General features: G+C 43.0%; 1 protein-coding gene across 1 annotated transcript in view; it reads left to right on the top strand.

The window, feature by feature from the left end:
* The first annotated feature begins 1,896 nt into the window (after nucleotides 1–1,896).
* Nucleotides 1,897–16,037, top strand: part of LOC106583020 (receptor-type tyrosine-protein phosphatase gamma) — a 286,004-nt gene continuing 271,863 nt past the window's right edge. The window contains exon 1 of the mRNA XM_014166758.2: nucleotides 1,897–2,397. Coding sequence (XP_014022233.1) covers nucleotides 2,310–2,397 — 88 coding nt within the window. The 5' untranslated portion in view covers nucleotides 1,897–2,309. The remainder of the gene's footprint in view (nucleotides 2,398–16,037) is intronic.

The raw sequence follows: 16,037 nt of genomic DNA, 5'->3' as shown, positions 1-16,037 counted from the left end.
AAATCAAATCAAATGTTAATTATCACATGCGCCGAATACAACAGGTGTAGACCTTACAGTGAAATGCTTACTTACAAGACCTTAACCAACAATGGAGTTTTAAGAAAATACAATAACAAAGTAAGAGAAAAGAATAACATAATTAAATAGCAGCAGTAAATAACAATAGCGGGGTTATATACAGGGGGTACCGGTACAGAGTCAATGTGCAGGGCCACTGGTGTCGAGGTAATTGAGGTAATATGTACATGTAGGTAGATTTATTAAAGTGACTATGCATAGATAATAGAGAGTAGCAGCAGCGTAGAAGGGTGGGGGGGGGGGCAATGCAAATAGTCTGAGTAGCCATTTCATTAGATGTTCAAGAGTCTTATGGCTTGGGGGTAGAAGCTGTTAAGAAACCTCTTGGACCTAGACTTGGCGCTCCGGTACCACTTGCCTAGCGGTAGCAGAGAGAACAATCTCTGACTAGGGTGGCTGGAGTCTTTTGCAATTTTTAGGGCCTTCCTCTGACACCGCCTGGTATAGAGGTCCTGGATGGCAGGGAGCTTGGCCCCAGTGATGTACTGGGCCGTACGCACTACCCTCTGTAGACCTTGTGGTCGGAGGCCGAGCAGTTGCCATACCAGGCAGTGATGCAACCCGTCAGGATGCTCTCGATGGTGCAGCTGTAAAACCTTTTGAGGATCTGAGGACCCATGACAAATCTTTTCAGTCTCCTGAGGGGGATTGGTTTTGTCGTGCCCTCTTCACGACTGTCTTGGTGTGTTTGGACCGTGTTAGTTTGTTGGTGATGTGGACGCCAAGGAACTTGAAGCTCTCAAACTGCTCCACTACAGCCCCATCAATGAGAATGGGGCATGCTCAGTCCTCCTTTTCATGTAGTCCACAATAATCTCCTTTGTCTTGATCACGTTGAGGAAGAGGTTGTTGTCCTTGCACCTCACGGTCAGGTCTCTGTCTCATCGTTGTCGGTGATCAGGCCTATCACTGTTGCGTCATCGGCAATCTTAATGATGGTGTTGGAGTCTGGCCATGCAGTCATGAGTGAACAGGGAGTACAGGAGGGGACTGACTACGCACCTCTGAGGGGCCCCCGTGTTGAGGATCAGTGTGGCAGATGTGTTATTACCTACCCTTATCACCTGGGGGCAGCCTGTCAGGAAGTCCAGGATCCAGTTGCAGAGGGAGGTGTTCAGTCCCAGTGTCCTTAGCTTAGTGATGAGCTTGGAGGGCATTATGGTGTTGAATGCTGAGCTGTAGTCAATGAACAGCATTCTCACATAGGTGTTCATTTTCTGCATGTGGAAAAGGGCAGTGTGGAGTGCAATGGAGATTGTGTCATCTGTGGATCTGTTGGGGGGGTATGCGAATTGGAGAGGGTCCAGGGTTTCTGGGATGATGGTGTTGATGTGAGCCATGACCAGTCTTTCAAAGCATTTCGTGAGTGCTACAGGGCAGTAGTCATTTAGGCAGATTACTTTGGCATTCTTGGGCACAGGGATTATGGTGGTCTGCTTGAAATATGTTGGTATTACAGACTGGGTCAGGGAGAGGTTGAAAATGTCAGTGAAGTATCAGGATGGTATCATAGGAAAAGACACCTAATTCACAAGGATTCGCACAGAAGTGGGAATGTATCATACTTTGACTAAAATTATAACTTGTTGATTTAAATCGTTGTGCAACATCATCGGCCATCATTTTTCAGCTCGAAAATGTGGATTTCTACAGTGGGCATTTACATTTAAACTTTATACTATTGCTTTAATAGTTAATACTCCCCGGCGCTAGGATCCGGAGGATTGAGCTCTGCATCTCTCTCGCTCTCTCTCTCTGCTCCTCTCTCCCTCCTCTCCTCGCTTTTTCTCCCAAGCCTGTTTTAAAGTCTCTGCCAGACTTTGGCACACACGCTACTTCCTGGATGGAGGAATGGAACACTTCCAGTGCCGCTCCAACTATTCCCTCTCTGTTTTCGCCAGCAGAACCGCTGCAGCTCTCCGCTGCATGGACTACTGCCACTAGCGTCCTCTGCTCCTATCTATTCTATCCTTGATAAATGAACTGATTGAAGCTCGAAAGCTATTTCTCTACTAACTGACATGTTTTTTTTGGGGAGTATCAAGAAGCTGTTTGGAAGGAGGTTTTGAGAAGTAAATACTATTTTCTGCACGTTCCAAGACCCGCACTGAACAGTCACTAGCCTACATTTAGCAGCATTTGCGCTGCTTTTACGCAGCGGACATTGATTATTTGATCAGACGGATAACTCAACAGTTGCCCTTTTTGCTCTCGATGTTCATTTTGTCATGCGGAGGCTACTGCAATCGTGTTGCTGGTGGATCTTGTCTCTGATTTTGTCTGCCTTCGTGCTCTTTTGGGCTGACTGTCATCCTGGTAAGTTTTTCGAAGTCATATCTCTCCTCTTTTGCAAGCTTGGTGATTTTCATGACTTGAGAAGTCGTGGAGTAGGCTAGGAAACATTAGTGCAATATGACTAAACTCGGCTCATACACGAGTGGAATATTAATATAATGTAATGATGACATGATGTGCAGTAGCCTATCACATAATTTTGCGTCAATTTGTTCCTTGCGATCTTTTAAAATAATTCGGCTCTATGCTAGGCTACACATTCAATCAGACAACAGCCACGATACACGATACCATTTGGGATTATGGAAATATAGATTTCTCTCGCAAAAGTATTTGCTTTTCCATTGCAATTTTTTCGTGAATCTAATACATCTCTAGTAGGCTATACAGTCCATCCAAAGGTGGTGAAACTCCCTTCCACTTTATCCCCAGATTAACACGCGGCGGGGTATTCGGTAGGCTATACCAACAGGAAAGCTCATGATAATAATTAGTATAGCCTATAAACAATATAGTTTATTGTTGCAACAACGATCTGAAAAGAATTGCAGTCCTCATAAATTGCCTTGATAATTGACAGCGCGGAGCGCCAATGCAACCAAACCGTTATCTCCAAACCGTGCGGCTACAGTGCGGAAAGGCAAATCAACAGCATTGAAAACATGTAGATTTATCGTTGTATAGCCTATTATATCACATTCCAATTGCGTCTAACTACAAGGTTATGCCTAAACCCATAAAGCATATAAAACGGTCATCGTTAGCGCGCCGCAACAGCAGGTAATTGACACAAATAAATAGGCTACCCAAATGTGTCGTCCATTTGACGCCGGTACTGAATTAAACCATCCTTGAGTCGTGGCGCAATGTTCACAAACTCCGTTCTGACTTGGAAAAAGAAAATCAGAGAAAAATGACTGCCTGCATCAATGGAAATGTTGCTCACGGAGCTTCTTCATTTGGAATGGTAAATAGAAACATTCCTATAAATAATTGTCAATATTTGACTATGCTCAGACGAATACAGTTCCTTGTGATTTGGGACTAATATATAGGCTATAGGCTATATATCGCACGGGCGCTTAGAGGATTCCCACCGCTGTCCCTGTGGTTGTTTTAGTAGAATTTTAATTTGGGTGACCTTGAGCTGGAATTTCCTCAAGCTTTTAGAATTTGATCATCGTTACACCAGGTCCAAGAAATGTATTTGTTGCCCGCTTGACAGTCCCTTGATGTGAAGGCGCTGCGATGGACGCTCATGGAATCCGCAACACAAATCCAATAGTTGTGTTTTTTTTTTTCTAAATCAAACGATCAACTATTACATTTGAATGAGATGCTTTACACATTGCGTCTTGTGCCGGTATTTGGAAGCCAATACACACATTGTAATTCCCATATATCCTAGATATGCAATTGCATTCCTTTACACTCTGAAGAGATATTATGTAAGCGAATGCCTAGTATCCAGCTACAGGTGATGCATGAAGTGAATAAGCAAACCATAAACTTTTCATGCGAATTTACATGTAGAAATACACTGTGTGTGTCTCTCACTCTCTCTCCGCTCCCTCTCTCTTTCTCTCTCTGTGTTTGATTAATTTGTCATATTTTCTCTCATTCTAAAATTTGAAAATAATAATCTATTACTCTGCTGTGTGCTCTTTGCAAATCCAAAACCAAATATAATTCATCACCCCTGGTTTGTACAGTTTGTCTGCGATGAAACAAAACGTAGGTTACTTTACTGAAAAATCAACATTTCATACTTGATTTATCATTAGAGGAGTGATGAATGCTTGAGGAACAGTTCACAGAAGGGCAAATACAAGCCCCAACGACTGGGACTCTCTCTCTATCTCTCTCTGCTGGTGTGCAGTGTGCCAAACATCAAGGTATCAGCCTGCTGTATGCTGCACTAGGGGTTTGAGTGGGACCAGTTAGTAGTACATGGAGAGAAAAGCAGTGTGATCACTTCTATGATGTACTGTATAATGTGAAGCAGTTGCCGCACGCAGTTGTATGACTAAAGTGATAGTTTTTAGTTATGACTGTGAAGTTATAGTAAGAGAGTGAAAGAGACACCAAATGACTAAAAGTTTGAGAATATCCGATTTTGTATTTGATCACCAATTTTTTCTGTTTTGTATAGCTACCCTCATTATTAAGTAGTTTATAGGACTGTAATATTATTATTTTTTATTTTTTACAAACTGTGATCTTTACCCCCTGCTCATTAAAAGTGCTTTAACTGTTTACAACAGTCTCCTTCAGTGTCAGGTCTTCCATCAATACAGCTGAACATTGTAGACAGACGGACAAAATGGCAACTTCATTATTCTTGTCATGTTTCTGTGAAAGAGGCTGCTGCACTCTTCAGTCTCCCGTAATAGTCCGTTTTCTTACTGCGTATTGGGGACGCCAAAAGCATATTTTTGGGATATAAAAGGTGCTGAATATCACTGCGGGGTGTCTCCTGCCACAGAACACCAGCTCCCACCTCCAGTCTGGATGTGAGGGTACTATGAGTCCAGTCACAGCCAGGCTGGTAATGAAAAACAGAACACATTGCCTTGTCATTCACCTCTCCACCATTCAGACCAGAGCGACTAGGAGGAAAGACGGGGAGAGAGGGAAAGAGATCTGTTTGGCCTTCGATCAGGCCCCATGTCTGTGAAATGAATGTATGTTGTTGACAGAACAAGCAAAACAGAACAGTCGTTCTAATCTTATGAGAAGCTCCTTAGCCAGCACATCTTTTCATTTTCCTCTCCTTTTTATTTATTTACCTTCCCTTCATTGTCATCTGAGGAGAGTGAAATTGTTTGAGCCTGATAGAATGAAATAATGTGTTTATTATCCTAGCTGAGCAGGCTGTGCCTTAAATTCAGAGTTACAGCGTACAATAGTACATTTTGACATTTAGGGAAGATTGGATATACTCTTGGCCTCAGTAGCAACATTATCATCATCATCATCATCTCTTCCAGCACTGGCTATTATCTGCCTCACGCACAAACCAGAGCAGCTCAAATGTCCGCCAGGTCACTTTATCAGTCTCTGGGCCTGTCATCGTCGCCAAGCTCCTAATAGATTGATTAAAAGATATGGAGGAAAGCAGACAGTTAACTGCGTGGGACGCTGTCATGTTGCAGTTGCTTAGTGATTTTGTACAGGGTTCTTGAGGAAAGTGTGGGTTGTGGAGAGAGATGCTGAATTATATGACAGCACACTGCAATGTGTTGTGTTTATTGGAGTTATCAGAATTAGCTTTCTGGTACTCATGCTGTTTATATACAACATTAGGGCAATTATCAATGCTAATATTACTACTAATTCATATTTTCACAATACTCATAATAATGATAATTTGAATAATACATAATTGAAAATCTGTGTTTAGAGTTATCATCAGCATTTCTGCTGAGTTAGGCATTCCCGTTGTTTAATCTGTCTCTCATCAGTTTTTCGCCTCATAAATTCCGAAGCCCAGTGAGCTGCTGGGAAACGCGGTCCATGCTGGGAAGATTCCGGGCTGCCTTCCCTTTTTCCTGCCATAGCTCTTGGGCTTAATGGACTGCTGAAAATAAAAGCTGCTTCATTCAACAGTGGGCTTCGGGTGTGGCCTTTTCTATTGTTCCAGCTCATTGTTTTAATCAAGTCTTCACTGGATTATTTTCAATGGGAAGGGGTGGGAGTTTCCCATCATTTCCTTCAAGGTTCTGGAATTATTCACCGGTCTGCCCTTTGCTGCTTTGAAACAATCTCTCTCTCTCTTTCTCTGCTTTTTCTGTTCTCCCTCTCTTTTTGTGAGCTCGTTCTGATTGCTTCCAGTGTGCTCCGGTTCAGTTAATGTGTTTCCTGCCCAGCCCTCCCTCTCTCTCTGTGAGAAGCACATCGCACGCTGTTAGATGCAGGGTGTCCATTATCCCACAACATGCATTGAAGTAGATACTTTTTCAATCGCACATCTTGCTTATGTTTAATTTGAAGTGCCTGGAATATACTGCCTGTAATGCTTTCATATAATTGTATTGTACTGTATCCCATGTATTCTAATACATGGATTAGTAACAACGGTCAAAATATTTTCCTCACAATGGGTGATGAAGGTGACAAAGGGCAATGCAAGATAATAGCAAGAGTTAATTGCGCACATGTCAAGTAATGATTTAGACCTTGCTGCACATACTTATCTTCAATTCAAGTACGCTTGCCCTGTTTCCCAGAGAGGCATATTAGAGGTTGAGAAAAGGCAAGTCGTAGCATTTCCAATGTCCTTTTGGATGTCGGGCTGCAGTAGAGGTGACAGCAACCAGCAGAGAGTTACCTCTCTCCTAGCAGTACTGTCACAGACACCCCCCCAGGTTGAACAGGGATGGGGTGAAGACGGGAGACCAGAGGGTGTAACAGGAACTGTTTAGAGATCAGAGGATGTAGTACTGACAGGCCATACAGTCCTCCTCCCATTCCCCGAAACCCTGCCACTGCTCTTATCAGACCTGGGGTGCATGCAGGCCTCTAAATGTAATGGACAGCCCAGCTCACCATGTGATGCCTGCTGTGAGAGGGAGAGAGGGGGGAGGTGGTGAGACAGAGAGAGGGTTAAACTCTCACCCCCTCTGTGCCGGTAACGCTGCCTGCCAGGCTGCCTGTCCCTGGAGCCTGGGGAGTGGAGTGGTGCCAGGGAGGATGTCAGTTCTGTGGATTGGTCAGTGTTAAAACTCCCAGGACTGACAGGCTGTCGGGTGAGGAGGTGAAGTCTGGTTATCTATTTGTTTTTGTTAGATAGATGAAAAGTGGGGTTTCATCACAAACAAATGGAATGGAATAGCTTGATTGGAGCTTTGTTAGTTGTATGATGTTTGCCTAGTGATAGATTTTCAGTCTCTACAATTGCTTTGACAGAAACCCACACACGTTACAGCTCTTATGTTCTCTATCAAGCCATTTAGCTGTAAGTCCTCTATTGAGTGCAGACAATCCATTGCAACATATTTGATTTGTCTTCAAATATCTCATATTGATTTCTTAGCCTCTTTGAACAGTGAAATTCTCCTTTCACTCCGTTCCTCTTCACTTCATCTTCACTTTTTTTGTGATCCAGGGTAGTTCGACATTGAGCGTTTTAAAGGGGCAGTGCAGTCAAAAACATGATATTCCTTAAAAAAAGAAGATATTTCTACACTGTGAGGTCGAAATAACACTGAAAATTATGATAATACCCTTTTAGTGTAAGAGCTTTCTGAAATAAAACGGCTGGAATTTCAGACTGTTCAGGTGGATGGACCTTTTGGCCCACAGCATGACATCACAATCTGATCTGATTATTCTGACCAGTCATCTTTTTTTTATATATATCCTCCTATCCTCCTTGAAGGGGTAAGCGTGGTAGGCTCTACAGTCAAGACGATCCTATCTGCCAATCAGGGCTGTGTATGTAATAAAGCAATTGTACACGAGAGGCTGTGAGAAACTACTTTTTTTAGCTGTGCTGCGGTCATAGGTACAAGGCAGAGCCGAGTACCGTAAATCAGCACAGTCGTGCTAAAAAGGTAGTTTTGCACAACTTCAAGTGTACAATTGCTTTTCTACAATGGATTACCGAATAAATAAAAAACTTGATTTTGATAAATGTATTCATTGGCTACTATTTTATCCCTCAACAAAAATATAGGCCTAGTCCCCACACTATGGTTGCTAGCCAAGCCGGCCGTTCATTCTATCGGTTAGGTTGCCAGAGACGCGACCCAGTCGTGAAGTCTTTTTGTTCTATATCTATGGACGCGACCCAGTTGTTCACTCTAAATGTTCCGTTTGTTCTCAATAGGACAGTGGAGATCGAATTTCAATATTGAAGCACTGTTGCAAATGTCGAGAGACAGACAGCAACGTTGGTAGAAACCCCCGTTGTTGCAAACCAAATGTTAGGCTGGAAGCAAGAGGAAATAATGTCTAGATGCTTTTTACACTGGAGATCAAAGTAATGAATTGGCTGGCTGGGCTGATGGGACAGTGGATGCGCAAGGATTTTTTATATGGAACAGAAAACCCCCAAAAATTCGTCCTAGACTAGCCGTGCTTAACAGATTTTTTTAGTATGGCTTAGAATGTGTCTCAACCAATCACAATGCTTGTTTTGACAAATCCATTGTTGAAATATATTTACATTTGTATCAAAACGCCCACGCGGTCAGACTGAACATTGTAATGGAAAAAGGAGGCTACGGGAAATTAATTATTAATATATATGTATATTTTGAGTTATTTTCATGAAATAAACACAGTGATTTATTAGACATACAGTGATTATTTAAAAATGTAGTTAGAAAGACTGCAACCTTTTTCTCATAGTTTTCTAAATTATTTGTATGAATAATGATTTGCGATTATAAGCCACAGTGTAAAGTCCAGAATTTTTCTTGGTGTCGAGACATTTTATCACTCGTATTCACTCGTACAGCACCTCTTTATCACCTCTGAGGTGGGCAAATATCACATTTCTAATTATAATGGGTTTCACATGTGAGTAGTAGTAGACTTATACAACCTTATAATATAACACTGTTTTACTCCTCTGTTTACTATCTCACTTCTGAGTTTTCAGGCTCAGCCTTGTTCTCCCTCTCTCTGTCTCTACCTTACTCTGCAATCACAATTAGCATGTTTCTGTAGCCATGGAGGAGACATAAAATAACAAATTAAGGAGCTCAAGCCAGTGCCGATGAAGTTAAATGCATTTTTTCCTGTGAGGTTGTCAAGTGATCCTCTGTTACCGCTGCTCTAGCAACCAGGGAATGCTAAGTATAGACTCAGCAAGGACACACACACAACGGTCTGTGTGGTTATGTGTGTGGGTTGAGTGCTCAATGATGTGTGGTATTAGCAATTGGATACATTAATGCAATAAACAATTAATAATTAAGATTCAGCATTAGCCTCAATGTCAGCATCAAGATGCAAACTGCTGAGGATACTTAAGGATATCATTTTGAATGATGACCTTCTGTCTGGGATGCTAATGACTAAATACATACCTTTCGTTTCATTACCGTACAGTGTGACTCATGGCACATTTGAACTGGACCATTAGACTTATTTTTAGTTGTATGATGTGAAAAAGTCTGAAATTGTTTATACGAAGCTCAGTCAGTTTCCCAATGTGCTTACTTCGGATTATCACTGTCATTAATTCACAGTGTTTGTTCGGCCAATCAATCAGACCCTTGGTGAGAGAGTGATAAACTTCATCCATCACCGTTCCCACTTTTGCCGGACCCCTCGCCTCCTAGCCTGCATGTCTTCCTGCCTCTCTTTAAATAAATTCTTATTTTCACCCCCTTCATCGATTCTGGACCTTTTTACTCCCTTGCACTGGCAGTTCCAAAACAAAGTCAAGGCTCTCACTCCAATCGTCCAATCACTCATGATTTGTACCTCCATCAAATATTTACAACGCAAACACAAATCTGCTGCGATGCCATTTTCTGCACTGAGTGAGGCTAGACTCTTTTGGGAAAGCTTTAGCAACTTAACTTTAGCCTTTCTCCATTAACAACTATGTGTTGGAGGGGCAAGGCTGTAATGAAGTTAAAACAGACAACACTTTTGCCAGAACAGAATACAGTAGAATAGAATAGAGGCTAGTGGTGAACTGAAATAATAATGTTCTTTTTTATAATGCTTCACTCCTACTGCTATTTGTCAGTGGACCGAACCAGGATAATTGTTTCCTTTCATTGCCCCACTTGTTTCTCATAGGTGTTGCATTTTAGAGAGGTTGATAAACTGTGTAATGTCTGCCTACTCCTAGAGAATAATAGTCACAGGGATGTGGCATGCCCTTTCCAGTGTCCAAATGCATTAGTGTTGCACTAGGGTGACTGAGAGGTCTTGGCAGGTTACAGCCTTGATATCCACTCCCATTTCCCTGGCAAAGTAAAAAAAAAAGAAAAAGATATAGAAAATAAAAAAGAGAGAAAATCACCACATGCCATGAAGTGTTGTGTCACAGAGTCAGCGGCAGGCCTGAGAGTAGAGAGCAGTATGAGCCCTCCTCATTAAATTCTCACAGTGGCATTGGTTTTTCCACTTTAATGCTTGGGAGATGTTGGCTTCCTCCCCTGAGAGATGGGGACAAGGGCTATGGAGTTGGCTGCACTGCCCAATTTGTCTTACTTCTGGGGAGGCTGTTTAAACTTCAATGCCTTCTTCCGCTGCCCATCTCTCTCTTTCGCTCTCTCGTGCTCTCCCTCTCTCTCGCGCTCTCTCTCTCTCTGTATCTCTCGCTCTGACCATTTTTGTTTGTGTACTAAAGTAATGCATGCAGATCACTGCCAGTCACCCAATGCTGAATCTGCAGTGAAAAAGTGTGATGGTCAATGTCACACCACAGTCATTTGTCACAGCTATAGTGAAAGTCAGATAGATTGATCCTTCACAAATCACAGTAGCACAAACAGCCCCAACTAGCCATTATGAATACTGAATGTACAGAACGTCTCACATCAACAGAAACACTGCTGGATGGGTCTCTGGGGTGCATTGTGAAACATCACCACATCTCTCCCTGTCAATCAAAGAATGAGAGGACCGTTTCACAGAGACCACTTCAGCTTTTAAAGCATGGAGGGTATTATTTCTGGCCACACTTGAATGTCTAAAACTATATAGAAAGTATGTAAAAATTACATTACATGACCAAAGGTATGTGGACACCTGCTCATGGAACATCTCATTCCAAAATCATGGGCATTAATATGGAGTTGGTCCACCCTTTGCTGCTATAACAGCCTCCACTCTTCTGGGAAGGCTTTCCACTAGATGTTGGAACATTGCTGTGGAGACTTGCTTCCATTCAGCCACAAAAGCATTAGTGAGGTCGGGCACGGATGTTGGGTGATTAGGCCTTGCTCGCAGTCGGCGTTCCAATGCATCCCAAAGTTGTTCGATGGGGTTGAGGTCAGGTCTCTCTGCAGGCCAATCAAGTTCTTCTACACCCATCTCGACAAACCATTTCTGTATGGACCTCACTTTGTGCAGAGGGGCATGAAACAGTAAAGGGCCTTCCCCAAACTGTTGTCGCAAAGTTGGAAGCACAGAATCGTCTAGAATGTCATTGTATGCTGAAGCGTTAAAATGTTCCTTCACTGGAACTAAGGGGCGTAGCCCGAACCATTGAAAACAGCCCAGACTATTATTCCTCCTCCACCAAACATTACAATGGGCACTATGCATTCGGACAGGTAGCGTTCTCCTGGCATCCGCCAATCCCAGATTCGTCTGTCGGACTGACAGATGGTGAAGCGTGAGTCATTACTCCAGAGAACGCTTTTACACTGCTCCAGAGTCCAATGGCGGCGAGCTTTACACCACTCCAGCCGACGCTTGGCATAGCGCATGATGATCTTAGGCTTGTGTGCGGCTGCTTGGCCATGGAAACCCATTTCATGAAGCTCCCGACAAACAGTTATTGTGCTAACGCCGCTTCCAGAGGCAGTTTGAAACTCTAGTGAGTGTTGCAACCGAGGACATATGATTTTTACGCACTACGCGTTTCAGCACTCGGTGGTCCCATTCTGTGAGCCAGTGTGGCCTACCATTTTGCGGCTGAGACGTTTTTGTCCAAGACATTTTTACTTCACAATAACAGCACTTAGAGTTGACCGGGGCAGCTCTAGCAGGGCAGAAATTAGACGAACTGACTTGTTGGAAATGTGGCATCCTATGAAGGTGCCACGTTGGCCTTACTGAAGAGCTCAGTGACTTTCAATCTACTGCCAATGTTTGTCTATGGAGATTGCATGACTGTGTGCGCAATTTTATACTCTTTATCAGCAATGGGTGTAACTGAAAGAGCCAACTCCACTAATTTGAAGGCGTGTCCACATACTGTTGTATATATCGTGTATAATGGACCTATACGTTTTCAAATAACTGCCCTTTTTCTGGCCCGCAAATATCTTTTGACCAACAAATCATTCCCCAAAGAATCTGTGCAGCCCACTGCTGATTTTTGAAATCCTGATGTGTCCCTTGAGCCAAAATGTTTGCCCACCCCTGCTTTAAAGTATGCATCTCCTAAAGAGATTAATGCGCCTCATGTCTTTCATTAATAATCTCATAAAATTCATTAGCTGGAATTCCCCTCAGAGGTGGGATTTGAGAGTGTTCTGCTTGTTAAAGTCCTTTCTTAAAGATCACGCCTGGGAATGAGAGAAAAAGAGCTTCAGAGCAAATGCAGAAGAGGAGAGATGAAGGAAGAGAGAGAAAGAGGCTACTTTTTTCTTAGAGCAGCACGTGGAGAGGCAGTGTTTAATGGGAGCCATATTGATTCCTGTGACTTGCCACCTTTGGGTAATAAATGTTAGTTTTTTTAATAGAAACTTCCCATTCCATTCCTATAATTATCAGGCCGTTTGAATACGGTGGTCTTTTCCTCTGACACAGCAGTAGGTTTGGGCGGTATCCAGATTTTCATACCTTCATACCATTCCTGAACTATATACCATACATACCATATACCGTATTACCGGCAGTGCACACAAAGTGCGCTATTTCTTTCCAAACGTTAAAATATTTTTGTTTCGTTTTTTTGTTTAAAAAAATGATACACAAAAATGATTTAGGCAGCAGTGATCTTGATCCAGAAGGGGATTGATTGTCCAAGAAGCTTGCTCTTGCAAGCTAGTCACTTAGCTAGCAAGTTAGCTAACCAAATGCATTGCTGGAGACCTGAGCTGAAAATAATTGATTTGGCACAACTTAGTTCACTTATAAGCAGTGTTGTATAACGTCGATATTTCAAAATCCCCCGGTATACGGAATATACGGTATACCGCCCAAGCCTGCGCGGCAGCGTTTCTGTGTGGTCATTCACCTCCACCATCAGCACCTGGCGTAATCTGCCAGTATCATCAGCATTCCTGTGCTTTCACAGTTGACTTTCATATCAGAGAGAAATAGAGAGATCTTTGCATTTGTTGCTGTGCAATTATGTGATAAATTACATTTCATATGGTAGAGGTAAGAGGTATCAGTACTTCCCCCCCATCTTGAGGTAGATTTTATTTTTTATTTCTTCTTAACTTGACAATGAAGAGATTGCTTCTCTGAGTGGCCTGATGACAGTTCACTCCAGATGGATGGACATGGAGATGAAGATGGGTGTTCTGAGCTGCTGATGCTACTGCTTCTGTCATCTTGTCTCTTGAACCCCTGTGTTCTGGACTCACTGGGTGGTGGATGCTGTATTTTGGGGTGTCACTCTTCTTACTGGTCTCTTCCAAGTCTCTTGTTTTCTGATATTACTGAATTACTTGTTTCTTGTGTCCCATATTATTGCATGTTATGACCTCTCAGAACATCTCAAGGACATAACATTTCCTCTCAAAATGTAATGTAATGTGTTTACTCTAATCATATATTTGCTCAAAGTCACCTGTATGGCTCATGTGCTCGGTAGTAATATTTATCTATCGCTTCATCTATGTCCTCCATCATGGTCACAGAGAGACTCTCTGTCCTCTCTGATTTCCTGATCAGGGTGCTGGAAGTGTTTGGCTCCTCAGTCCAGATGTTCAACAGATGGGCCTCACTAATATTACCCTGGGGGTTTGCAGGTTTCCTCTCGTGCTCTCCTTCCTTCTCTCCCTCTCGATCACCCAGCTCTCCTTCTCTTTCGCTCTCTCTCTCTCTCTTTCTTCCCTTCTCTCTCTTCCGTTCTCTCTTTCACTCTCGTTTGCTCGGTCTCTCCATTTTCTTTCTTTCCCCTGTGTCTCACTCACTCGCTCCTTTCTTTCTTTTCTTTCTCTCCCTCACACTCTCTTTCTTTCTTCTTTATTTCTCCCGCTCGCCCTACACACTCTCCTTCTCTTCCTTTGTTCTTGAAAAGGGATGGAGTCAGAATGGAGTGAGTAGTGAGAGGAGAGATTTCCAGGCAGGATTGGGCCAGGCTCAGTACCATTCCTCATCGGTAGACAAGCGCCTGTGTTCCACCTGAAATCCCTCTGGATTTACGCTGGGACCGCAGCCATCTTTCTTCCGTTAATCACCTCGGGGCTGGGCGCTCTCTCGCCCGTCCTGGGGCCGATGGATGACCCGCGGGGGAAATCTAATGGAACCCAGCCAAGCCTGACGCTCCAGAACACTTTCTAGGTGGCACACGGAGACGTACTCTGCAGAGACACAGAAATGTTAGTGATCTCAATGGAGTTTGCAGAATTAAATCTGCTTTGATATGCAAAGGTTGTGTTCGTTGTCCTTCAGCGAACTTCGTTTTTTTGCATCCAAAAACTTGCTTAATGTACTTAGTCCAACATATCCCCTTTTTATTTGTTGTATATGTTTTTGTTTATTTGCACAGTAGGGATGTTACCAGAGCTGGACCCTGAATCTCTAGATACTGAGGAGATCACCTTTTCAATAGATCCTATAAAAAGGCACAAGAAATGCCTTTTAACAGTATTCAGCTCAGGATTCTGATATAATCTCAAAGGAGAGTGAATGTCTATGTCGACTGTTATCAGGTAAGTGCTTGGAAGTGATTTTATGTCAAAAGTATAATGAAGGACACTGTTTAGAATAGGTTTTGAGCAAAGCTTCCATTGACATGATGGGTTGTATCTACTTTTCACCACAAGGTTCAGTGGAGTCATGACTGCAGAAGCAATTTTATAGAAGGACAATGACTAACATACTGTTTTATTAAAAATAATAATGCTATACCTCATTAGTGGAGTTAGATAAACTCCTGATACATTTCTCCAAACTCTCTCTATATGCATCCCTATCTCCCTCTTTCTCTGCTCCATTTTCCGGCTCTTTCTCTTCTTTCTGGTCCTTCCCCTCTCTCTTGCTGTCTATTTTTCCTCTTCTCCTCTTTCCCCTGTGCCTTTGTTTGAGGGCCTTTGGTGCTCGTACTGGTGCTGTACTGGATGGTTGCCGTTTTGCAAGCTCCTATGTAACTCCAACTAAATGAGGAAGCGGCGGCGTTACAGAGGAAGCGGCGGTGTTACAGAGGCAAGGGAGGGGGATCCTGGTGAGATTAAGGCGAAGGGAAAACCAGCCACCTCTTCCCTCCATTCTACTGGCTAATGTACAGTCACTTGATTATAAGATGGATGACTAATGATCGTGGATTTGCTACCAACGAGACTCTCGAACTGCAATATTCTTTGCTTTTCAGAAACATGGCTTTCGGACAAGATACTCCCCATGGGTATCCAACTCGATGGATTCTCCATTCACCGGGCAGACAGGACAGTGGAGTCGGGGAAATTGAAGGGGGGAGGGGTTTTCCTCTTTATCAACTCCAACTGGTGTGCTAATTCCAGTGTGGTGGAAGTGTCGACCCACTGTTCACCCTTTTTGGAATACCTGATGGTCAAATGCCGACCCTTCTACCACCCAAGGGAGTTTTCAGATTTTATCGTGACTGCTGTGTACATTCCACCTCAGGACAAGAAAAATAACAAGCTGATGCTTCACGAACTGTACAAGGCTATAAACAAGCTGGAAAACCTACACCCAGAGGATGCCTTTCTGGTTTAATTCTGCGTCACTAAGACACGTGATGCCCAACTTCCATCAACACGTCGCCCAATGCCACTAGGGGCGATACAATTCTAGACTACTGCTATTCTACCCACAAGCAAGTATAC

The sequence above is a fragment of the Salmo salar genome, chromosome ssa22, assembly GCF_905237065.1.
Source record: "Salmo salar chromosome ssa22, Ssal_v3.1, whole genome shotgun sequence".
In the NCBI taxonomy this organism is placed as follows: domain Eukaryota; kingdom Metazoa; phylum Chordata; class Actinopteri; order Salmoniformes; family Salmonidae; genus Salmo; species Salmo salar.
The sequence above is the reverse complement of the archived record's forward strand: the minus strand, read 5'-3'. Positions and strand labels throughout refer to the sequence as shown.